At 36.0% G+C, this 27,172-nt stretch overlaps 1 protein-coding gene across 1 annotated transcript; it reads left to right on the top strand.

Annotated features, from left to right (window-relative positions):
* The first annotated feature begins 429 nt into the window (after positions 1–429).
* LOC135203611 (autophagy-related protein 101-like) lies at positions 430–20,257 on the top strand. The gene is made up of 6 exons (XM_064233438.1): positions 430–572; positions 4,038–4,199; positions 5,426–5,524; positions 5,877–5,991; positions 15,092–15,258; positions 15,435–20,257. The coding sequence occupies exons 1-6, from the start codon at positions 543–545 to the stop codon at positions 15,519–15,521; spliced, it is 660 nt and encodes a 219-aa protein (XP_064089508.1). The 5' UTR covers positions 430–542; the 3' UTR covers positions 15,522–20,257.
* The last annotated feature ends 6,915 nt before the right edge of the window (positions 20,258–27,172 follow it).

Raw genomic sequence — 27,172 nt, 5'->3', positions numbered from 1 at the left:
CACAAACCACAAACGTTGGCAGTGAGTGTACGGTACACAAATGGCATGAACAGCGTGCAACGAAAGCTCGCTATCAGTTTCTTTCAAACTGTAAACAAAGGACAAATATAAATAAAAGAAAAATATAACACAAGTCAATATATCCATTAAAAGCATTCAACATGTACAGGAATAATCGATTAACAAACCACCATCTGACGAACGACACAATTGACAGACGACGATAACTTTCTTGCGAACAAAAATTGCTGCAAACTTGAATCTTGTCCTACTTTCTTCGCATTGGCCCTCTTCCAACCATTCTGTCACGCAATTTCAAACTTTATCTGCCCCATTTTCCAGGTCTTGATAACTCTACATCATTCACATACCAACGAACAACGAATCTACCATTCATAAAGCCCCTCATTTACGCCCCTGGTCCCTTTAAAGATCAACTTCAGAGGGAAATTTCCTGACTGGACGCATCGCCCGCTTCAAATGTCGCGCTGCCGTGACGTCACCGTCAGCTGAGAGACGCAGATCAAAACAAAGCGAAAAGAATGAATGCTAACACGCAGGTCTTGGAGCTCGTGAGTATTTTGCTCTGTTTTCGTAGTATTTGGGTGAATTGCGTTGCCATATTGTGAGAGATTGTTCATAACGTCGTTCCGGAGGAGTTCGTTATGCAAGAAAACGTTTTATTTCGCGTCAGGAAGAGGAAAATGGAGGCAAACAGGTGACCCCCCATTGTAATGTTTGCTTACCTTTGCGTCATCCTCGTACAATATTGGTGTCTGGGTTTTATGCAACGCGAGGCCAGAATTCCGTCGTATTTCACCTCGGGTTCATGTGAAATTCACACATCGTAATGGCCATTGAACTACCAAAAAAACAAAGCCAGCTTCGTCGTATCGAAAGGAATATAAATCGATCTGACATGAGTGGCAAGTCGGAACCTGTAAAAGGCCTACTGGCATGCATGGTGTTTTCGTTAGGCCTACCTGCTAATTAACATTCACGAGCCGGCTACCTGTGTGGGGGTAAGGACGTAGAACAGGTGGAAAGGCACAAACCAGGTGTTGTGTGCTCTCATTGCAACCATTCCAAAACGCGGGTAGGCATACAAAGACTTGAAATTTATTTTCATCTTAATACACTGTTGTCGTAATTTTCTGTGTCTGTTCAGCTCATTAGGAGTTTTCCGTCTTGATGCTGTTCGATGTTTCTATATGCATTTGTGCCAAGGTAATGTACAGTCATTTCTCTGTAGGTTACCTTAACAAACTCCAGTTGACAGATTTGTTGATAGCCTAATCTCCATAACCCCAGGAATTAGTACTGTTATTCAGTAAAAAAGTAATTCAGTAAAGTGTGGCTGGAAGTGAACCAATGCTCGACTAGACAGCCCAAATTTCATTAAATTAAATCTTAACCAGAAATGGTGTTTGTACTATTGGTTTATGTGAGTGTGCATATGGATTCTTACATTTTCATAGAGTGATTTCATTGGTAATTTAGACATTACTACCAATTTTTTTAAAGTACACATTGTTAGCTTCAAATAAATCCTCGAGTATGTTATGATGTGTATAAAGTTCAGTTTAGTGATTGTCTTTATGATGTAATCTGAATCTCTTTTTCACCATGAACTGTGCAGTTAACCTCCATTATCAAAAGTTGCTATGAAAGCAGTCTTTGTTAGACAATAACTCAGCCTAGGACCAAACAAGATTACAAATATCTGCATAGTTTTTCATGGGTAGATAGGAATAACCATTTTATTTATTTATTTATTTAGTTTTTTTTTTTTTTTTTGCTGAAAACTGGGGATAGTGATTCATGCAGGTTCATTTAATGTGTAATGTGCATATGTGTGAAATGTGATTAAGAATAACAATGACCAAAAAATGCAAATTATTTCAAACTGTGGTTGAGCTAGAAGTCAAAGGCTGTTCGTTTATTTTGTGCCACTTCGTCAGTCTTGTGGTACTTAGATGACTGGATTGTTGTTATGGGTTTAGTTTTATATCTCTTGGGCTTTCATGATGTTTGCGCTTTATTTCAAACCTAATATGAATTTTTTTTTTCCCCTCAGAAAACTGCTTTTCGTGCAAGGAACAGGGCTTTGTTCAGCATATCTTGAATTCCTCAAGTAGTAGTTTTGGCTTTGGGTGCAAGGGAGTAAATTAAACATTTGGTTAAAGGTGCTGCTATAAGAAGCAGAATTACAGAACTAGTAAATCACCTAGGTAGGCAGATATGTTCCATGCAAGACAATTATGAGAGAAAAAAAAAAGTCAAATTCTTTCTCTCTCATTCCATTATTACGCTCCTCCTCAATGTTGCGTTCTTCTGCTATGATGCTACCAAAGCATAGTTTGCAATGCATATAAAATTCAAGTTCAGATTTCCACCAGAGGCACAGAAAAAGTTACGGATTTGAAGTGTTGCTGTTCCCATTATTTTGAGAACTGTAGACATCTGTCCGTTTGTTGTTAGCCTAAATTTCTCATGCAATCCAACCTAAATTCCAGGTCATGAATGTTCGGGGATAATGAACTCATCAAAATTAATTAGATAATTGGCTTCATTACGACAGGGTTGTACACTTTAAATGTTTCTGTTTTGAACTTACCTATTTAACATTATTTAACAGATCAAACAATACACTTCTATTTTAGGTGGATGCTAGAGCTAATTGTCATAGAAATACAAGCACTGTTGAAGCAAAAGTTTGTATATTAAAACCTTTGATTCCATAAAAATCACATGTTTCAAGAGGAAGGAGGCTTCTTACTTTGATGGCTTCATTAGTTGCAAAGAGATGATATCTTTGCTGGAGAACACATGCAACTGGCTCGAGTGCTGTATAACGTTTTTAATGTGCTTATTCAGAAGCATAGGTAAAATCTAGCACACCAGTCAAAAATAGGTCAAAAGTTTTGATGAGTCAGTGATTTTAAGTTAAGATTTAAGAAGGGCCATTTTAGACATGTCATGATGTTATGTCAAAAGTTGGTAAATTAACCATCTTCAGAAGAATACTACTTACTCCCACTAGAAACATCAAATTACATAATTTAAAAAAAATTTTAAAACAACCTTTTGATTCTCTATTTAAATAAAAGCTGTATCATAAAATCCTCAAACACATTTGATACTCCATCCAGCATTCAATTCCCTAACCAGCCCAAACTTCTGACAACACACAACCATTTACAACATAATCATTCACTTCGTGTCTTTCTTGGTCTTGCTCTTTCTTTAGTTATCTCTTTTGGTCCATGCTAGTGCATCACACTGACTGAAATACTTGTGAAATAAATTTCACAGTAACTGCTTTACAGGGAAATATATGAGGTATTAAACAACTGATGTAAGGTTACACAAAAATCACCAATGACAAAGCTACTTTCTCTTTCATAGTATGTGAGGTCATTCAAGCAAAATTAACACATAAGAGTAACAGTGGATGTGCTCGATACTGGTACTGTTTATAGCAATAACAGTGTTTATTACTGAGACTTCTCTGCCAGACAGCAAATGTCTCATCAACTGAAATCTATCACCTGAACTAATAAGTGAACCCAACGACATCATCATTTGAGGAAGCAGGCTAGTTCAGCAGATGTCGTAGCAAATCTTTAAGAGGGGACGCTGAACATGACATTTAGTTAATGGCAATGGGTAGTCTTGAGTATGACACTGAGTGAATTATGATATTGCTTTTGAGGAATTTGCTGTATAGCACCTGGTATGAATGATGATTAAATATTTGGAGCAGTAGAAGTTATGCTAATGAATTTTTTAAAAGTAGTTTACTACTTATCATTGATGATTTTCAGCATTTTCCCAAATGTGTTGGATGTTCTTTACAATATTCATCTTTGTTAAGCACTGAAAAATGATCACTTTTAAATAGAATTTTTAATAATATATAGTACATCATACTACAAGCTGCTAATTCACATATTGGTAATGTGTTTTTTCAGGCTATGTAATAATAATTGTTGAAATTTATGTGGATTAAAGACACCTTTTAATGTTTATTACAGGCTGTGGAGGGGAGACAGGTGGATGAAGCAGTTTTAAGCTTGTTCCACACCCTACTATTCCACCGATCTACAGGAAAGTTCCACTATAAAAATGATGATACATACGCAGTAGGCACCATTGGCTTCCAAGATGTTGACTGCGATTTCATTGATTTCACTTATGTAAGTACAGTCGTTTCGCTGAGCTTTATTCAACTGCATTTTACAATATCTACTGTAAGCACAAGGCATTCTTTCCTGCACAAGGTGAAGTGCATTCTGTCTCAGTGTACTTAGAAATGTAAAATCTCTCCTATGCAGTTAAAAATATGTTTCAAAATGGTACCATTTGATTTTTTAGATAATCAGTAAAAAGTACTGGAGCCAACCTTTTAATATACTGCTATGAGGAAAAAAATTTACCATCATGTGGTAGTAATTAACCAGAAGTCTTCAGGTTGTTTATAGTAATGGACCTCAAGACACATTCCTAGATTCATAGGCACAACCTACAACAAGCTAAAGTTTAAGAAATTGGAGAGCTGGAAATTGATGAGAAACCTGCAGTCATTGATTATGACAAGAAGGGGGAGTACAATGATATTTCTCAACCTTTTTGTTGTACTGTACAGTGAAATAGAAAAATCAAACTGAACTGATAGTGTATAAAAGGATAAAACAATCAGTAATTACAAAAAAGATAAAACAATCATTAATTACAAAAACAAATGGAATCTTGATAAGTATAGAATTTCTGATATCATCATTAATTTAATGTATTTGAGATCAAGTGGGACATTGTTGTGTTGTTTGAAGCATGGCTCTATTGTGTAAATAATTAAGATTCCATATATGTATATATATATTATTTTTCTCAGATATGCCATTCAGTTTTATATCTGGATACATTTCACAAAATCTCCATTGAATTCTACGCTGTTTTTGGGTAATTTGGCTGAAACTTTCCATTGGAATCTCAACAGAATGTAGGAAGAGGAATTGTAGTTAGTGCCTCTTTAAGTGACCAGATACTGTACTCTTTAATGGCTCAAAGAGCACTGCTGCATGTATGTGTCCTTGGTAAAAATAACTTCTTGATATGTCAAACAGCAAGATTGATCTATTTGCATTTGTTTTTTAGTTACACTTTAATTATGTATGCCAGTATATCTTATTATTTCGAGAGTATGAGCAGCAACAACTCAGGGAAACTAAAATGATTTAGCGTAATCTTTATATAAAAGTTTAGGAATTTTAGCTTATTCTTCATGTAAAAGCATTAGGACTCGTGAAATAGTAAATGTTTTGGGATTTGAAGGTTCAGAAACCGAGAAAAACTGACAAAAATGAATTAATTGATTATATAATTATTCCAGTTTTCTTCTGTGACTCATCGTGGTTTATTACAGGTACGGTGTTCATCAGAAGAGCTGGATAGATATATTCGCCGTGAAGTGAGTGGCTTCTGTGAAGCCATTAGAGCCCATGATGCGCCCTCCAATGGCTCTGTAAGTTTGTCTCTCTATTTTAATTTTTTCTCCAATATGAGTACATCTAGTTATGCAGCTTTCCTTCTTGGAGAGAAGGTTGTGTTTGTTTGTATTGTTTGTTTGTATGGTGTTTTTACGTTTCATGGAACCAGTGAGAAAGTTGTGCTCCTCACCTTTTAGTTCACATTTAATTCTTTTTGTAGCAGTCCTCCCTTATTTCGTACTTTATTAAGCAACTTTCCCAATACATAGTTTTATGGATTGCATTTTATTTTTACACAGATTATAGTAGGTGTAAACTCAGACAATGAGAAATCATGTAAATATTTAAGGTAGATAGTTTCTCATAAATATGTTCTTTCATTTTCAGGTTGCTTTGGAATTCTATCAGAGGAAAAGGGGCCGTTGGCCATTTGCTTCAGAGAACATTCCCTGGGAAATTTGGACTCTGAGAATAAATGTAGTATCTCTGAATAATGAAAGTGGTAAGATTGCAGACTTGTTTTCCGTTGCAGTGTGGATTAGAAGAGGTGTTTTCCAGCACCCCTTTACTCCTTTATTACATTGTTTCTATTTTTTTTTTTTTTCCTTTTTGTCCCCTTTCTGTAGGGTCTTCCCAACTATAGTTCGACAGATCTAAACTGATAGATTGTTTTCGTCTTTGGGTAAAAACCCTGTTGCCACATTTACGAGTATCCAGTTTTAAATACCTTCCTTCATAACACATGAATCAATAAATCGGTAGTTTAAAGTTTTTAGCATGTTTTGCTGGACTTAAACGGTCACATATTGTGATTATAATTTTATTTGTAAATAAAATAAGAAATCGCATTTATAAACGTGACATATGTTTCAAAAAACGTTGCCACTTTTCCTGTTACCTTTGAAGGCGAAATGCAGGTGGGCCAAGCCTATTAAACCATGAAGTTTAAAGGAATTATCTCTTAAGCTACCCTTTGTATAAGTCCCACCGCCCGGTCTAGCAGAGAACTCTAGCGCCAAAAAGAATGACTTCTTGCTTTAACAATAGTCAGTAGGAAAATTGATTTATTCCTACAGAAAGCACGCTATGAAACGGGCAAATGCAGTTAAGCATTCCGAAAACTTGCAAACAGGCGATGCTGCAAAGGATAGCTGTTATTAAAGTAAGATCATCTGACGACTAAGATTCTTCGCTATGTACATTATGTATAGAATCATATTATTACAATTCTTGCGATAATTATTGTAAATAATTTTTTTCTCCCAATGATGCGTTTCTGTGCAACAACCTTATAAAAAGTAAAAATTGTTACACGCATTAGACCGTGAGTGAAAAAGGAAATGAAATTCAAGTAAATTTTAACTTGATGAATTAGAATGAGGGGGAAACCTAAAATGAAGAGCAATGAAATCCAAAATATTACAAACTTGTTTAGGAAATGAATAGTATGGCAGACGGAAAATTCAAATAATAAAAAAGAATAAATAGAAGTAATCTACTGGCAAGATTATAAGAAAATGTCATAAAACATACATACTGAATGGCAATTGCCGATTTTTATTACTTTTAATGAAAAACATCATCATATAAAATAAGTAATATAATAAGCAAAATTTAAGGGTATAAGTCATAACAAATATAAAAATAAATAGTCTCAAAAGTAATAACCAAATAGAATAGGGATCGAGTTTACGGATTAGGATTTATACGGTCAGTTTTATTAGGTTCTGTCCCAAATATTCCCTCGTTGGGAGATGGCTGAGGACTTAAGAAGGGGACGATTTAAAGGTTAAGAGAGAACTGGCAACAGGGTTTTTCTCAAGGAAGTAAACAATCTATCAGTTTAAATCTGTCGGACTATAGCTGTCCACCTTCTTCGGCTTTATTTTGTTGCAAATTTTACCTTTAGCTTCGACTAAACTGCCTTGTACTGATGATGATATTCAGTGAAGAACCTGGTAGTTTATTTGGATGAAAGTCCTGCTGGACTGTGCATTATAAAGGCTTTGGTTAGTAGTTTTAAAATCTTAATTGATAAGCTACAGTTACCTTACCTAAATGGCTCATTCAGGGAACAAGGACAGGTTGGTAATTTTATACTTTACTTGGACAGCAAGAATTTCTTTTACATTAATATAAAAGTACAAATGCAACATGCATAAGTACCTATTATTTTATTTTAGAAGGCAGTTGTATTTATTGTAAGGTGGTTAAAATCAGACCATGTGCATAATTCAGAAGGTAATGATGGTAAAGCAATTTATGGTGAACTCTCCCTTGTAATTTAATCAGTGGCAGATGTGCTTGATGACAAATCTTTTCAGACCACCCATTTTCTTAAATTTTTTATGCGTATTTTGTAATGGCAGTGATTGCCCTTCTTTCTAATTGCCATGACATTAGCCCCAATTATCATACCATATCCATTCATCGGTATATTTAGGTATGCAGCCCTGTGAAAAAATGGCATTTTAGATTAGGCATGTATAACCTTACTTGAAAACAAATGCATCAGTTGCTGAAGAAGCAATCTGATGAACTACCCCCAAAATTTGCGTAGCAGCAGTTACCTACTTAAGTCTGTAGTTAATCGTTTGACAGAATGAAGGTATATATATATTATATATATTAGCTATTATAATAATGATATAATATAATATATATATATTATATATATCTATATATGTGTGTGTGTGTGTATATATGTATATATATGTATATATATGTAATATATATCTATATATATATATATATATATATATATATATATATATATATATATATATATATACTATATATATATATATATATATATATATATTTATTTATTTTTTCATTTATTTCATTTATTATTTCGGTTCAGGAAAAGCGTAACGAGAAGTTAAGTTAGCACATTAACCTATTTTTAGTTCTAATACAATTTGAACTGAGTTCGTGATGGGAACATTCCGAATCCCTCCTTAGTGTGCGCTCATTTTCGCGTTCCCTGTTAGAAGTAAAGTGTTGGTGCCCTTGTCTGTACATAGCCCGAGCCTAGGACTGCCTTGCGACAATTGGAAACATCCACTGCCAGGGAACCGGGTCTGTTCTCGGGACGATGGGATTCTGTGCCCTCCAATACCTACTTTGCCCTTTTCATGGTCTGAATCTTGTTTAAAGCGTTCGCCAAAGGACTGCTAAAGCGATCGCCTAGGACCGTTAAGTTCACATAAGGACTGTTTCGGTAAGCGTTAATGGTCGCTCCGTAGGCGTTTTGTGTAGTCTTCAACACCTAGTTTGAGGTGTTAGCATGCATAGGCTTAATAATATATGATATAGGTATAGACATTTTATTGAGATGATAATGTATCTGTAGCGAGTTTTACACATTTAGATATGTCGACTCAGTTGACTTTTTATCTCTCTCATGTTTTGGTTATTCTAAATTCTCGTCTGTTAGCATATTCCTTTTTCTTCAAGTCTACAATGTCTCTAGTATCTAAAGTTCGTGCCGAGTTAGATACTCTCCCACTTCTGGTGCCTTGTTCTCTCTTTCCCTCAGTTGACTCGTGCGGACTGTGGACCAGGGTTCCCTCTGTACGATAAACGATTATTAATCAAAATACAATAATTTGAAGAGGTTTGGTACAATAATTTGGTCTGATACATCTGGGAACCCTGCTGTGGACATTGTTGACTCGAGTGAACGCAGTTGACTCGTGCGGACTTGGCCGAGTCGCTTAAACTGTCTTCTTCTCATTGAGTCGTGGTGGATTCAATACAGTACTCAGCTGCTGTCACCTCTTATCGACAAGTGTCGCTTTTTGTTGCCAGGGTTGCGGAGAAAGAGCAATCCTTTAAGCTCTTTTGTTTACTTCCTGTCGGCAGCTGTCTCCTTCCATCGCCCGCTGACGGAAGAAAAGTTTGAATGGAGTTGAAGGAACTCGTTTGGGCCGGTCGGCGTTTGTTGCCACGCTACGCCTTGCTGTATCCTCATTTTGTTGAGGATAGAGCCCACGTAGAGAATATATCTTAATTGTCCTAACGTATTTTGGCGCCCTCTAAATATTGGAGAAGAGAACCAACGCTTTCTCCAATTAGAGAGCATTTCGTAAATTTTCTCGTCCTCGGACACACAATCTTCCTTTGTGTCTGTTTTGGCTTGTCGTCTTGTCTTTTAAAGTCGTGGAGAGCTGAAGGCCGCCTTTTGCTGTACAACACTTATTGGACCTTTAACTGTCTTTAGTAGGAAGTTCACTTTCTTTCTCTTTCCTGTGGGGAAATGAACTTGAGACTAACAGACATGCTGATGGATTTTCAGTCCAACTTAGAGTTATTACCTTTTATTTACGTTGTCTCGTCTCTGTGACTTCTTAGAGAGGTGGAGACGCCAACCCAGCGGGAGTTTTTAGCGAGGAAACAAGTAACTCATTTCTGATGCTGCAGGGTAATGTCCCCATGCTTATACTCACTCGGTTTGGAAGAAGTGAGAACACTTTCGCTTCATGTCTGATTATGCAGCTCGTTTAAGGCGAAAAGGGATTATCTATTGGTAGTCTTATTTTTTACCTTTCAGGGGTAAGTGCAGATTCAGGTTCTGGGATAGGGACAGTTGCAACCTCCTAACATGCATGGAGAGACTTGGGACCAGTACGTTATATGGTGGAGACGGTGAAGGGCAGTTGTGATTCTTTTTGGTTGTCCTCCACTGGTTTAATCTCCCTCTTATAGCTTCCCTTGTCTTCAGCAGAAATCTGTCATTAGTTTCTTTTAGTAGGAGATTGTATATAGAGGAAATGATGGTCCAAGGGTAATTCTTTAGGAAGACTCCCATAAGTAATTGGAGATATTCTTGGATGTTTGGAGACTGAATAACAATAAGTGTCTGGCCATATAATTGTTGGTTTTTTAGCATGGTTTTAGTGCCTTTCCAAAGAACGGTCAGACTCGTGGTACACATGCAGAATGTATTCCACTTACCATACATCCACAGTCATGCAAGTTCCTTCAAGATGTTTTTACTAGAAGGTAGTGCTGTTATGTCCACTATGTTTGGGTTAGTGTGCAGCCCTCTATAAGTTATGTCAGGGACTTGTTGCCCATTGGTAGATGGTGTCAACTTTAGGAGCAAGACACGTCTACCGAATCAGTGATTCAAGTTAGCCAATTCTATCAACAGTATTCCAAAGGCCAAGAACCTGTTGCTGCTTCTGGCCCAATTTTTATGCATTATATTGTTAATTCTTTATATCCCCATTCTTATCTAGTGATGTGGGGAGGATACTTACTTATACGTACATGCTTGTCGGTCAAGATAACAGGCATGTGTTGCTTGAAGAATTTTAGACCTGAAGGAAACTTCCTATATGGTAAGGGCATTTCCTCATTAGGAAACATGGCCTCACAGGATATTTTCAGATAATCATGCTTAATTAATGTACAGTTTCAGCATAAGAATTACGACTTACAAATAACGTTCATTAAATTTATAAGTAATCCAGAACCAACTTTGGCTCCAGGACTGTAGGAGGGACCCTGTAACCAGGAATCGTCCATTTTGTTCTTAAACCTATTGTTCATTTTGTTCTTAAACCTAAGTCCAAGCTTTGGTCTTTTCCCTCTGTCATGCAACACAGAGTTTATCTAGTGTCATTACACTTTCATGCAACATAGAATGGTCAACACTACACCTGGTAAAACTTTTTAGATGTCAGGGCAGTGGAAAGACATCAAGATGCTTTGCAGGTTTATTCCCGGTCAGAAACAAAGTCTTTGTGGGAAGTTTGCTACTCTGAGTGAATTGAAACAACATATTGGTTTGATCATTCACTCTGTGGAAGGACAGTGTTTTAGCAATTGGGGATTCAGGAAGAACAGCTGCCTACAAGGGCCTTTACATCCGTAAGTTTGGCACTTGGTGTGGATTTAAGGAGCACTCATTTAGCTTTCTAGCATGTAGATGAACAGGGACATCCGAATGATTACTACTACTCTGTTGGCCCTCAGGCTTGAGCAGTTGATGTTTCTTTAAATTTTGCCTAATTCAGACTCTAGGCCTGCCCCTTGTATCTACTCTGAATTCTATTGAGCAATTTCAAGTTCAAGAATTGCTTAGTCTCCTGTAGCCTCAGGGCAAAAATATTTCAGAATTTCCAATGCTTTTGGTAGATGTCTCATTCTTCTGTTGAGAAGAAATCAACTCCACTACACAATTCCATACATTTACACTAACGTAGGCATCTCCTTAACTGCTTGGAGATGTTAGAATGTCCTCTCCCAGTAATAAGATTTTATAAAGTTATTGTAAGATCTGTCCTTAATTTAAAACTGCCATGGCCTGGGGTCAGAAGCAGTGGTCTGTGTGTTGCTGAGGGTACCATTCTGGAGGAATTTTCAGCACCTGGAACCTTGTAGACGTCAATGTCTTTTGTTTAGAGGAGATAAGACTTTTCACTGTCTACTTCCAAAGTTATCGTTCCATACATACTTTCCTCGGTATTGCATCAAGTACTTTTAGATCTTGCTGAGGACCAGCACTGTAAGGTGTTGAGATTGAAGCCCCTTCATATCTATATCAGTCTCTCTCTGGAGTTTAGATGCGGGTCTAAACTTTATCTGAATTTACTGTAAAACCTTTTATTTAGTAGTGGTTAATAAGTAAATTTATTGTCAGCACCCTTCTTTAAGCTGGTGTAAAGGGAATGCTATTTTAGCTTTCTGTCTTAGAGCTGAGGGTGATGTTAAGGCTATGCTTTACAGTTCCCTGTACAAATTCCAATGTAACCCCTTGAGTGGGGGGGGAGAGGAAACTTCCCTATCCTGTTGGGCATTTAAATTTAAAGGTTAAACCTAGAACATTTTTATCATCCTTTTAGGAACCTTGAACATCTTTGTCAAAGGTAAATGCTGGAAGAGGCAAAGTTAACCTTTGGTTTTGTGGTTTTAAGAAAAACAGATGTTGTGGTCAAAGGTTAGCCTAGAAGAGGCAAAAATCAACCTTTTGTTTTGTGGTTTTAGGAAACCTAGCTGTCTTTGCTAATGGTTAAGCTTGAAGGCAAAGTTAACTTTTTGTTTTATGGTTTTAGAAAACCTAGAATGTAATTGTGAAGGTTAAGCCTGGAAGAGGCAAAGTTAACCTTTTGTGTTGCAATTTTTAGAAACTTATAATGCCTTTGCTTATGGTTAAACTTGAAGGCAAAGTTAACTATTGTTTTGTGGTTTTAGAAAACCTAGAATGTACTTGTGAAGGTTAAGCCTGAAAGAGGCAAAGTTAACCTTTTGTGTTATGATTTTTAGAAACTTAGTCAAGGAACACAAGGTCCTCTGTGACATAATGGATAGGCTAGTGCATGAGAACTAGCTCCATGTCTTCTACCTATATTGAAGTTAAACATTCATAATGTGAGCAGCAGTTGCAACTTCATTTAGTGTTAAGTCAATTTGTCGCTCCAGAATAGGATTGATGTGTCACAATAGAAGTACGATTCAGTTTTTTGCCTGAGCACTACCTTAAGTTACCTTAAGTTATACAGAATTGTGTTTGAAAACTGTAAAGTCCTTAATCAACTATACTAGTAGTGGGTAGTCTTTTCCTGAACCGAAAAAAGAGCAATTCTTTAGGCTCTTTTGTTTAAATCCCGGGTTTTAATATTTTGGGGAGCGTGAAGGTACAAATTTTGTATAGGAGCGTACCTTTATATTGTAAAGGTATTTATTTTAAGTGACTCGTTTTATAGGGCTTTTGGACCCAGGCACAGGGGTCCCTCATACCGCTTGCATGTCATGCTGGCTGATTCAAAGCGGTTTTCTCCGCAAGGCTGCTCTTTGAAGCATGTGTATGAGAGCCTTGCTCCCTGAATTGATATCCAACTTCTGGTGGTAGTAAAATCCACCAAGGATTCCAGATTAGGTGAGAATGTTTTGGGTTTGTATAAAAAACCTTTAGCTCGAATGGCTGAGCGGAATTTTGTCTAGCTGCACTACCCACCATCCTCCTCTTATTGTGGGAATCAGCTAAATTTAACAGTAGGTAAGATTCATCTCAAATAATATAAATTTTCATAATAAAATTTATTATTTGGATACTTACCTGCTGTTAAAGTAGACCCACCCAGCCTCCCCACAACTTAGTGGGCTGTCAAGGAGAATTCGGACAAGAGCTAAAACATTCGAAACACACCTTGTGGAGAACAGTTAAACTAGACAGTCATTCGGGCAGCCATTATATTTTTTTGTTTCGATGCCGGCTCGGATATATAGCTAAATTTAACAGTAGGTATTTATCCAAATAATAAATTTTATTATGAAAATTTATAGACTAATGGAATTTCAGCTAAACTTTGATCCACTTTAATAAGCTTTTTTCCTCTATTTACCCAAACATTTTAATTTTTAGCTTGCATTTCACAGTCATAATATCTTGAGTTTTCATTATCAATTTGAAAGCCTGGGATTTAGCGATAGATGATTGATGGCCATCCATCACAGCATATTCAGATGTTAATTCAGATGTTATGCTGCTTTTAAGTAAAAAGTCAGTTCAGGATGGCAAAAAATCAATACTGTACCAAGTAAAACAAGGTGCAGAACAGAAGTGCTGGTTACTGCGGATTAAAGGTGGTGCAACTTTAGACTATAGCTTCGGTACCTTGTGGTGCCTTACCACCAAGGGTACCAACAGTTGCATACACTGTCACAATACCTGAATTGTTTGTTATGATAAACAAATCTTTTTTTCTTACTTTGGACAGCATTTAACAAAATGTTTAAAAATTTAAATGTCATGTGTCTGTTATGTTGTCGTCAGTGAGATTATCATTGTTTTGGTTTTAAATTAGGCTTAACAATACAGATTCCCATTTCTATACTATTCACATATGCTCAACCAAAGCATTTGCTTTTAAATAAGGCATAAAAACTGGAATAAGACAAACTTGTAAAAATTGGTGCAAGGTGAAATTGTGTAAGTTGGACAGCTAGAAGAGGAGAGATTACAAGGATTGCATGAAGAGCAAAAGGCAGAAAGCCATCCTACTGGGGCAGCAGGATGCTACAGAGGACCTTCAGTACCAGCTGTAGTGTTTCATGCTGCTACAGCTTGTGTATTCAGTGTTCCCACAAATTGATGAAATAGGCTTTAGAAGGGTTTTCACATATGGAAAATTGTCCTGCATTGTTTTGGGAATTTAGTTAGTACACCAGAATTCAGTTTTACGCTGTCACTGCAAATGGAAATAGGTAGGGTTGGAAGAATGAAATAAAATATTGAAAATGCTTCTTGACCAGGCTTTAAAATGTATGATGATACCATTATAGCAATGAGAAAATGAAAGTAGAGTTTAATGGTATTTTTAAAACTACAAATTTATTATAGTGGACACCTACAGTTACGTACTTTGCTAAATAAACTTGTTGGGAGCCGATAAAGTGGGAATATTTTATTGTTTCAAAATCATATTGTAGAGGTATGACTAAATGTTGAATTGTAAGTCTTTTAGCCCGGCAGATATTATTTGTATTGTGCTTCCATTTTTTATCTGTATTCTGTAATAGTTCTTGTTTTTATCCATAGTATTCTGTAACTAACTTTAGCATTAATAATATATATTTTTTTTTTCAATAAGAACGTCAAGTGTGGAGAGAGAAGGTGGGTGAAACCTTAGGGGAGAAGCTGTTACACATAACAGACTCCCTGAATAAGTACGACTTCATTCCTTCACCACCCAACCAAGCAGAAATTGATCTCATATATGACACTGCTTATTCAGATGTTCAGCCATTCCTCTTCAAAGTAAGCCATTTATTTACTTGTTCAGTTTTGTCCAGTCTTGAAATGGCTTTCACTTTGTTAATGCCAGATTCATTTGAACTTGGAAAGATCAGTAAAATGTTTTTTTCATTCACACTGACCTGAAAGCTCAGCATTGTTTTGATGAAGAGTAAATAGTGTATTAATATTTTTTCTAGGTCAACTACAACGTACCCCCCTCAAGCAACCCATCAGCCACCACAACCTTTAAGAAACTACTTCGTGACACTCTTGCCCTCACCTAACATTGGCTGGAGTTTAGGATATTGAAGATAATTTTGTTGGAAAAGTTTATCTTTGACCACTACTATAAGGTGTTTGGACAAAGATCCAGTCAGATTCTATGATGTTGTTTATTGAGAACTGTGGCGTCCACGAAGGAACCTCTGTTGTGTATTTGCATCTGGTGTTGTAGTAAGAAAGCATCTGGCGTCGGCAGGTTTCCGATCTTAATCAAATGTTTTCATTTTATTACCTCATATACAACAATATCATTCAGCAGTCTTTTTATCTCTCAATTTCTTGTTAGATTTTGCTAGACTTAACGGTAGAGCAGAATTACACATTACTCTTGTTGTTGCTATCAATCATTTTTGTTTAATGATCCTGTCACAAATTACATAGTAATAGCATACTGACACATGTAATTACTAGTTAACTTCTAGTAGAGAATCGTGAAACAAAGCTTTTTGTCCACAAGAAAAGAAGCATACTCCATGTGCAGCACGTTACAGTTACGTATAATTTTATTATTCAAATGTTGATATATTTTATAAGTTTTATTTATAACAGGTGCTCTTATTATATATGTTAGTAAGGCCTTTTTTCCATGAGGAAAGAGTTAGTTTCAAGCACAGTATTCCATAAGTTCCAAAAAATCATTTTCATTTTACAATACAAATAACTTTCAGCTTATCAGCACCACCACATCAGCAGTAGCAACTTGCTATGCTATAAAGGCGATGTTTGTAATTATTTTTTTTCTTTTAAAGCAACTCTGGAGAACTATTACCAAAATGCAGAGAAGGTCATCTGGATTATTATGTCCATGTATTGTGGCTATAGTGAGTTTTTTTAAAGGTGATGGTAAATATCAGTAGCTGATATTCATATGATTGTTGGAATGGGAACTCATCAAGGTTAGCAAATTATACAATACAGTACGTATTTGAAAATTTAGAGGTATGTAGTTCATGCTACTATTGTTCAGAAGCAAGATTGAAGCTGCATGATTATGGCTGCAAATATTTACTATCAACCAGAAGAAACAAACTTGAGTGGGGCATTTCATATCAACAGAGGAAACAAACTTAAGTTGGGCATTTCACTTATCTTGATAAATTGGTGTATTAATTATGAGGCCAGTCACATGGTGTGAAGTTTTACTTTTCTGAGCAACCCCGTAATAGACAAGAAGTCTGGTAAATTCAGTTGCTTTATGAATGTGGTACAAGTCTGTGGAAGATACAGAATCAATATAATAATCGGTCCTATTTTCTTTGGATATATAGTGTTCATTGTACATAAATTTTCTTGTACTGTACCGATATAGAAACAATGGAATTAGCATCTTCCAATACCAAAAGTTTTATAAGCAGTGATTTGTTCTTAACATACAATTTCCTGTCACATTCATGTGAAGTGATAGGGCAAGTCGTGTTTATTGTTTTGCAAGACCAACTCTAGGTGTTACTTGAAAATGTGGAATTGCTTTTTTCTGCTTATTTTCAGCTACTTGTTAGTTGCTACTGAAGGAGCCTTTTTGAAATTTCACACTACTGAAATTTAAAATACCTTACCAATGAGTAATTGACTTTGAGAGTTTCTACTTGAGTTTCCCCAGAACTTTCTTCATAATCCGTCTTGGTCCTACCTCTCATTTTGTCACACTCCATATCCGTGCCAAATAACTCCAGTCGTGTGAACTGTAAGACAGCTGTCATATGCCATGACTTTTCATTTCATACAAATACAGTATATAATCCAGAACAGAGTTGTAAAGCTGACTGATCTAGTAATAATTCAGTACTGCATCAAACTGACAAATAGATGCATCTTTGTTACCAATTGCAGGATGAAAATGTGTTCCAGTTTCTAGTGTGAGCAAAGCCATATTTTAAGCTTCTAACATTGCATTTCAGTAGACCTAGATATGCTGGACACTCGCAGATAAAATTTCAGAATCTTTGTTTAGCATGTATGGCTTCAACAGCTATCAAGTTCTTTTGAAATAATCAGCACTTCGCATGAATTGTGTGTGTGGTCTTAATGGTATCAAACCATTTTACTGTACTACTCTGTTGCAGCTCTACATTTATCATCCAATAATCTTTATAGAATTAGTTAAAAAGATTGAAACATTTCATGTCTTCAGGCTTAATTTGCTTGTACTATATACAGTACTGCCTATCTTAGCTGTATAGAACACAGATCTCATAAGCAAATAATAAGCTGGTAGGATATTTGCACTACACAACACTACCTTAGCCACCTTACACTTTCAATAGATTTTCAGTGTTTTCTTGTGGCACTGCCTCTGCAATTATTAAATAGTAATTTTTGCATATTTTTTAGTAAATATGGAAAAATCTCGGCTGCTGATAAATCATCAACTTCTGAAATGTGACCAAAATTGCTTTGGCTGGATACAGTAAACAGCAAAGTTAAAGGCACACAGAAAACCAGCTTTGCTAACTTGTGAACTTGCAAGTTGCAATTTTTTTTTTAACCGATATGCAATCCATTAAGTTTTTCCAACTTGAAACTTCAGTACTTTATCACCAGAAAGCAGATTATTTGCATTCATGTTTAGCTGCTTTTAAAACTGCATTAGAATAACACAGCTTTTAAATTTATGTGTGAGTAGCTAAACATATTACCTATATGATTTACAATTAATTTTCATGCTGTAAATCATCACAGAAAAATTTACAAGCCATTGTACTTTAATTTACATGTTTTTAAACTTATGGCTTAACAGCACATTATTTGGCTGCATGTTTAAAAAAAAAAAAAACAAAAAACATTGATACACTGTACCCTGAAAGTGAAATTTATTTTGTATTGGACAAAAATAATCTTGATTCTAGCTTAAGATATTAACCACACTCTTGGGATTACACCATTACTGTAATCAAAATTTATCATCTGGACTGGAGTTCATTTCACTAAAACCAATTTTTACGAGAAATTTTCATTTTGGGGAAATGATTGTTCCTCAGCAGTTAAAAAAATATATATATATCTAGAATCACTGTTCCCACACCCCAGCTGTTCAAGTGCTAGGGCTGTATCCCTGCCATATAAGTGTTGGGTATAATTCCATTCTGTAAATAAATAGATAATGCAAGATTTTTCTACACTAACTAGGAAGAGTGCTTTAGATTTTATAAAGTGTTGAATAAATAAATAAATATAATGTAAGTACAGTATATGGAATTTTGTAGTATTTTATACATGAATGTTTAACCGTTTAATTTGTTAAGTTTGTGTGTGCATGTGTGGATGTTGGTACCTGTAGAATGTTGATCTAAATATGTCTTTTTACCCTGACCGGGTTTGAAGGTTTGAACGGGACTAAAGTCTGTCCCTCAGCATCTGTGACTCGTTGATGCAGTGTTGGTTGTATCTTAACAGCATTGTTTGTTATACAAAACAATTCACATACAAAAAGCATTGGCGTCCAATGTTACAGTTAGATTCGTTCAAAAATTTACCCTGGGGAGAGATATATTTTTGTCTTTTGTTTGACAAAGCAGGTGAATATTCTTACTATGCTTTGGTTTATTAGTCAAGAGTACTTTAAGTACCAGTCAGAGTTTACAGTTTTAAGCATTAGTAATTTAGTGAAGGCCTTTGCAAGCACTGAAAAAGAATTTATAATGTCTTGTCAGTTGAAGTAAACAATACCTTGCCCTAAATTCTTAATGTAGAGATATAAAAATACAGCAAGAACATATTGGCATCCCAGCTTAACAGGAAATTGTGCATTTCTTTCTAATGGGTTATGATGAATATAATTTCTATGGAAGATAAAACCTGAAAGTAGAATCAGTGTAGTGAAGAACACAGATTTTACAGGCACCCAAGGATAAACATGTAAAGAATTTTTATCAAGCAGGCACAAAACATCTGGCAAATATATTGTAACTAGTGGTTAATGTTAAAAGTGTCCTCAATTAACAGTATCAGGAATAAGTATTTACCACAGAAATCTGTTGGGTAGGTCACTGTTATTGTCTAGCATTATGAGTACAGTTATCACTTGTGCAACAAATAATTTTGTTCACAGAGTTCTGAATAATTTTAAGGTTTCCGTGACAATACTACGGTATTACTCATCACATTTTCGCCATAGTTATTGTCAGTACACCTGATCTTGGCCAACCAAAACAACAGCATTATGCTGCAGCTTTATACATAATACAGGTAACCTATTGACATCCTACAAAAGCACTTCTATTATTTTGATAAGCAAGAGGAATGAATTGTCTTGGTAACTAAGTACAAGGTTTCTGATCAATATTCTTTGCTTCTTTGGGGAAATTTTACCTTATGGCATCTGTCACTGAGGAAAGAAAGAAAGAAAGAAAAAAAAACATTTTGAATCCCGCAGATGAATAAAAAATAAGAAAATTTAAGGCTGAAAATTTCCTGCACTTCCTCTTATGGAACCCATCTGCACTAGAAATAACCTTATTGAATTAATGCCCCAAGCGTAAAGTATAGTGTATAGTACTGCAAATGTCATCTCCGACTTTATACGTTTGTTTTTTAAATGTCTGGATGTGAATGAGGGTCAAGAGCTGGTCATGTGGATACCGAAAACACGTGTACCAAGACTGAGGAAGGCTTTAGAGCTTTAAATGGTTGATAGGTAATCACTGATAATCTGAATAAGAGGTTATCAGTAAACAATAGATTTAATTAATGCTTGTACATTATGCTTATAAGTTATTTTGTCAATAAAATATTTATTTAATCTTCTTTCATTTTCACCCACTTGACATTTACTTCGATAACAATTTTGTGTTATCTCAAAGAAGAGATATCCCTTGTCTAAGAATATATTAATGCATTTATAAAATGAACTTCCATACTAAAATCAAATTTTCTGTTCACTTTTGCAGCTGAGGGAACACAATTTCACTTTTTTTCAGCGAGATCTATATGGATTAAAAATTAATAAACAGCTTGGACACTCGACATTAGTAAACCTGATCCTAATTAAATTACCAAGCATATTGAACACTGAAAAAGTAGTGAAATATCTAACAAGGGTTTGGCATTTTTGGCATTAAGCGTACAAAAACAAGTAACTTATTGTAACCATCACATATTTATTTTGCTTCTAAAGAACAAATTATATACTATTTGGTTATGAATTTCTTGTCACATCGCTACAGAGAACAAGACTTGGTTCATTTCCAGAAATGCCAAAGGAGGATAGAGCCTAATCCTGTACATTACTATATGTGGCACTAAAGGTTCTATGTTTTACCGCTTCAGCCCTGGCTCTTCCCTCGGTTAGTCAAACATTAGTATACTTTGCACCAATTATCATCCTGCGAGTCTGAAGTAATTATCAAATTACTGTACAGTACTTTATGATATCATATGATACAAGCCTGAAGGAATCAAGAAATAGAGACTTTGGGGAAAAGATAATTAAGTTCATTCCTAAGACCTGTATTGAAATCTGATACTCAACAGAATAATGAGAAGACTGCTGACATGCAAACAAAATATGAAAACAAGAAAAGAAAGTACCCGGTGAACACTATTAAAATACGCAAGGCAACAGACGTTGTGATAAACAGACGAGATATTAGCAGATGTAAACATGGTAACTGAAATATACAAATGGCAACTGAGTAGTTAAGAAGAGCCTTTTAAGCTTGGTCAGAGGTAAACCAACAGTAAAGGAGGAAAGCTAAAGAAAGGGCAAAGATCTTAGAGGAATGGAATCTGTGGAAAAGGAAAAACTGAATAGGTTTGACAGAGGCAAAATTTACTAAGTACAATTAGGCAGTCCCCGGCTTACGACGTTCCGAGGTTAAGGCACTTTTCAATTATATTCTTCAGAAATTATTTCCAGGGTTACGACGCCTACAAAGCTGATCTAGCACAAGAAATATGACACCAAAAATGCAAAATAATAAATATTTGAAGGCTTTTATGATGCAAAAGGCAATAAGAATGCAGTTTACATAGTTTTTAATGCACCCAAAGCATTAAAAGTAAGGTTTTCATAGGATTTTTTATGATGTTCCGGCTTACGATGATTTTCGGGTTACAACGCGTCTCAAGAACGGAACCCCCGTTGTAACCCGGGGGACTGCCTGTATTGTATGCCATAGTCCAAGCTCTGCAACCCCATAAGGGAGTAGTGCCATCACTGCAGCACAAAGGGTGCACTGTAGGCATTATTAAAGGTTCTTTGTAGTGTCCCTTCAGCCCCTAGCTGTAACCATTTCAGTCCTAACTGTAACTCCACTGATTTTATCTTTCTTCCATTTTGCTGATTTTATCTTTCTCCCAAAAATTATTTCAAGGTGCAACTGTGAGTTTCCTTCCATTTCACACCTTTGAAACCTACCTACTTTCAATTTCCTTTCCAGAGCTGAATGACCTCATAGATCCCAGATTCCCAGTGCTTGGCCTTTGGCTGGCCTAAACTCTATACTCCATTCCAAGGTCTGAGAACATTAGTTACATGGTTACTACCCAACCTAATACAATTAATGTTGACACAGCCACAAGTAGTAGTTCACATACACTAATCAATTAACCTAAGTGGAACTGAAAGACAAAGCTGAGCAGACTAACTATACAAGTCAGGGGCCAAAAGGCAAAAGACATTGAGCAGCCTTCTGTGTCTTCTTTATGAAACTACTGTCCAAATTTAGTAAGGACAAGCAAGTTTTGAGCATTGGTGACATAAATTGGGTAATGATGTTGTATGTCATGTCATGGTACTTGTTTTTCATGCACCCAATGAAGATAGATATTGATACCCAGAGCCTAAAATTTTACCAGCTTTTTATTAAAAATCACTTCCACAACAAAGATCAAGTTAGGTCATGACCTTGTATCTGATCAGTGAGTTCCTGAAACGGCTCTATATGAAGCTTATTTGGAAGAGGGATAAATTACACTCTGACAAGAACTGTCCTGCGTAAGTTTTTCTCTGAAATTGATTGATTGATTGATTATGAAATTTAGGTCTTGAGGACCAAGCGCTGGAACCCATCGGGATTATTCAGCGCCTATTCCCTGAAATCGTCCTCTAAATATGGCAGGTTGATTTTACTCAATCTTCTGTCTGGAGACCAAACACTAATTCCAGAACCACATGCCTACCAATGAGCCAGTCCCTGACAAATTAGACAAAGCCAAACTTAGGAGGTCAAAATATTTCAAGGGCCATTCTACTGCTATTAGTTGACCACCCAATGAATGTTGATACTTTTGCCTTTGGTCAAGAATAACTGCCTCAGCAATCAATTTATTATTTTGCCTGTTTTTAATCGTTCTGCACACTTTCCTTTTAGGAGTCAATGGTGCAAGGGGCCTTTAATATGCCTTGACACAAAACCATTTCAAACTTTACATACTAACAGTTGGTGTGGCAGTTCTCCTTTAACAAGAAATATCTAATACTCTATTCCAAGCAGAGTTTTTTTTTTTTTTTTTTTTTTTTAAGATGAGCTTACTGGGGCAGAATGGTATATATATTGGGTTTGTATGAGGAGTGCCATGGGGGGGGGGGGGGGGGGGAGGGGGGGGGGGGGTGCTGCGGGCCCCCTTTCCCCTCAAGCCCCAAAAAGTAACAGCATGTTTTCTTTCTAAATGTGCAATCATAAATATATGAAATTTCTCGGAAATATTGCGTTTCTTGATCCTTGTCTGTCTACTATCATAGCTACCAGTGATGCTGAGATAAACAAATAGTAGTGGGAGCATATAATTTTTGCTGAAATACCTTGCTCATGTGGCTTCAGAAAGCACATAAAGTAGCTCAGGTAGGATATAATGTCTATGTTAGGTCTGAATAAGTAAGAAAGCATCCCTGTATTTCCCACTGTGATTAGCATCCTTAGTCATGTTTGGTTTGGGTGGGGGTGGGGGGTGGGGGGGCTAGGAACAAAGCTCATCATTCTAACAAAATACAGCATTTTGGTTTATGTTACATTACACAGCAGTCCTGGAGTGAATTGAGACCAAAATATGTATAATTACAATCAAATAAGCACTGTGGAGGTTCGTAAGGATAAAACCACCAATTACAAGGCAAAAATGAATTTCAGTTCAAACCATGACCCCAGGAATAAGTTTCATACTTTCACTAATATAAACAACAAAATGTTGTTTTATCGCTGATTACAACTGCAATCTTGAGTAAGATCAATAAACGTTACATACTATACGCTAATATTGTTCAAATGAGCGCTGGGAAGGACGTGGCATCGATACGGTTACGAACGACACCTCAGTCGGTCAACGCCTAGTGGATTTAAAAACTGCCCTGAAAACATATTTTACGAAGACCTCACATGGTTATTTTAGTTCGTATGGTGCTTTCATATATCATATTATGTTGACAAAACTTCAATCTTTTGAACGGCATGCTTAAAGATGTAATTGTATTCGTGTTTCACCACTTAAATATAGAGTGAATAAGGCTGATCCACCCGATGACGATGGATCCAAGACGGTGTTTCCCCCTACTTTTGGCCTATTACTAAGCTACTGAGTGAACCATGCAATCCCAGCATTAGCCTATTAATATCTTGTGAAGGTATTTCTACAGAATAATTCCGCACGGACTGCAAGGAACGTAACCGCGGATACGACATCCACTAGGGATTGGGGCGTCCAACATATTTCGCAGGTTTAGTACTGGCCCCTGGGGGTTAATTACAGTCGTCCGAATAAATATTACTTAAAATTTTTGTTCAGGAGGTAAAACTGCGGTATTTCTACAGAATAGTTCCGCACGGACTGCAAGGAACGTAACCGCGGATACTACTACATCCACTGGGGGCTGTACTAGATCTAGGGTACTTAACCGCGGCAGCCTAGACTATGGCAGTTGCGGTTTATCTATGCAGTTTTACCTGCTGAACAAGAATTTTAAGTAATATTTATTCGGACGACTGTAATTAACCCCCCATGGCGCAGTACTAAACAAGGCGAAATACATTGGGCACACCCCATCCCTAGCGGATGTCGTATCCGCGGTTACGTTCCTTGCAGTCCGTGCGGACTGCTTCTGTAGAAATACCTATTACTTAAAATTCTTGTTCAGTAGGTAAAACTGCATAGAAAAACCGCAACTGCCATAGTCTAGGCCGCCGCGAAATAGTACCCTAGATCTACCCAGGATTTGGTTATATAAAAGTGACATTGACAGAAAACAGTTCCAAAGTCAAGCAGTCAAGCACTTACCTTACTTTGTCACCTGTAACAAGCCTCGAAATACTCCATTAGTCTACACTAATCACATCCTGATAAATTTCACGGCCGAACATTTTAAAACAAGTTTTGTTAACACTTTTTAACTCGAAATTAGACGGGCAAGCGAAATGATTATGGTCAAAATGTTCAGGATTAGGTAATGTAGCGGAGTTTTGACACTCAAAAACAAGAAGCTACACAGTAACTGTTATTCATCTCTTTCTGGATATATATTATTAAACCACTACTGTTGTTGGTGGTGATAATACAGTAAAGTAGCACAATTATAAAGCCGTTGGTCCCGTTGCTGAATAACCACTGGTTCCTTGCAACGTAAAAACATAATACAAACAAACAATTATAAAGAGCAGTTATGTTTCAGTAATCTGGCAATGATGCTGTATACCATATTACCATTCTTACATGTTTATCCTTGAACACAGAAGAATTTCTGTATTGCTTCTCATTACAAGGACCATCAATGTAATGCTCCCGTTTCAAGTCTTATTGTTCCTCATTTTAATGTTCTAAATATACAGTAAATAAAACTACTTGGACCTAAAGCAGTCTAAATAAAAAAACATATTAAAAACCTGTAAGACCATAAATGAGGATGAGAAACAAGAAGATAAGGCCATTTCTTCATTTGATCCATATATTTACATTTCAAATTTCGTTTTCTCGGGTGTATTAGCAAGGTTTTCATTTTCATGATATATATTTGTTCACATTATCATGTAATAAAAAACGAATACATTACTACTACCAAACATTTACAAGCACTTGTCTGGATTATTTAAATTACTTATCGGAACGAAGATTCTAAATAAGGTAATTACATTTTCAAACATAACTTAGTGATCTTTACCTCCTTAACGAAACACTACCCTTAAATCAATGTTCAAACAAAATTCACTATACAAAGCTCATAGTGTTATTAAGAATACAGTACAAAATAGCTACTATCACCATCACTACACTCAAAAAAACGTTTTAAACTTACTACATAACGGCAATTACAAACGCTAATTACGCTACCAATTGATACTGTAGTTATAAAAACATTGTTTAAAATCTTTAAAAAAAAGAAAAAACATTTCATCTGAAATTTACACAGGTTCATTTTTGTGGTGACTGGCTGGAAATACAGTAATGGGGTAAAATACCGAATGGTCGACCTCTACCTTAGCGCGACCACCTTCCCGAAAAAGAACTTTAAACACGTCCTGTAACCCAGGATAAGACATTAGTCAAGAGCCAGCGTCCGTCGAAGCAACACCTCGAGACCTCTACTTTCCTCTCGAAGTAATTTTTTTCTCCCATGTCACAAATTAAAGCCATAATTTCCGATTTTCGGGGAGGTGGTCGCGCTATGGTAGAGGCTGGCCATTCGGTATTTTACCCTATACATAATCTAATTCCACCATCGTGTAGTATGTCTGGGGTGAGACTAGAGGCTTACAGACCTCAGGCAAACTTGGTGTTGATTTCCTGAAAGTTTTAGAGTCATATAAGTCTTCAGCAAATGTCAATTGACACAAGTTACATGCATGGTTATGAAAACCGATTTCTAGTTAATAATTTATCGTCTATTTTTGTTTTTTAGGGTGATAATGTAGAATATCTGAGCAGTAATACTTGATTGGTTACTTCAATAGAATTTGGCACTGCAAGATTACGAATCATTAAGCATAACCCAATATCTGTACCGTACTTATTAGGTCTGAATCCACTAGCTCATCACAGACAACATGAGTATAAATGAATTTGGAATTAAATTTTCTTATCTAAAGTTTAATCCATCACAACATTAACACTGAGATTTGCAGCACTGATTCTTCACCATTTGTTATACATTTTTGCCAGACTGAACTATTTCCATAAAAACAAACGTATGAATTTGCGGCCTTGTTATGCATATTCACAATATGCTCACAATCTGGATAACATCCATTTAGATTAACACTTTATATAAAATCCCTGAATAAGACGATGCACTTTAGTTTATTGTCAACAAAGATACATAATATGTAAATCACTCGCTTGGGTATCAAGACCTCACGACTGTCATCCAACTTATTTCCAAGAGCTCTTCTATCACCTGCTTAATTCATGTGGAGCTGGGCCAATGGGTAAAGCCATATGGGGTTTAATTGTGGGCTTCGGCTTGAAGTTTGTTGCCATTTCTTCACAACAGTAATTTGCTCTCATTAGGTGAAGTAGGCTGTGCATACAACCATGTGAACAGGACAAAGCGTTTCACGTTGCATTTGATACTTGGCACCATCTACATTGTTTCCGAGCATTAGTTTATTTAAGATTCAATATGAAACTATATCTAATTGGTGCCAATATATATATATATTATATATATATATATATATCTATATATTATATATATTAATATATATATATATATATATATATATATATATGT

Source organism: Macrobrachium nipponense, chromosome 36 (assembly GCF_015104395.2).
Source record: "Macrobrachium nipponense isolate FS-2020 chromosome 36, ASM1510439v2, whole genome shotgun sequence".
Lineage (NCBI taxonomy): Eukaryota > Metazoa > Arthropoda > Malacostraca > Decapoda > Palaemonidae > Macrobrachium > Macrobrachium nipponense.
The sequence above is the reverse complement of the archived record's forward strand: the minus strand, read 5'-3'. Positions and strand labels throughout refer to the sequence as shown.

Coding starts and splice junctions, on each gene's coding strand:
- LOC135203611 (XM_064233438.1), top strand. CDS start 543: ATGAATGCTAACACGCAGGTCTTGGAGCTC. Junction 4,200..5,425: donor ATTTCATTGATTTCACTTAT/GTAAGTACAGTC, acceptor GGTTTATTACAG/GTACGGTGTTCATCAGAAGA. Junction 5,992..15,091: donor ATCTCTGAATAATGAAAGTG/GTAAGATTGCAG, acceptor TTTTTCAATAAG/AACGTCAAGTGTGGAGAGAG.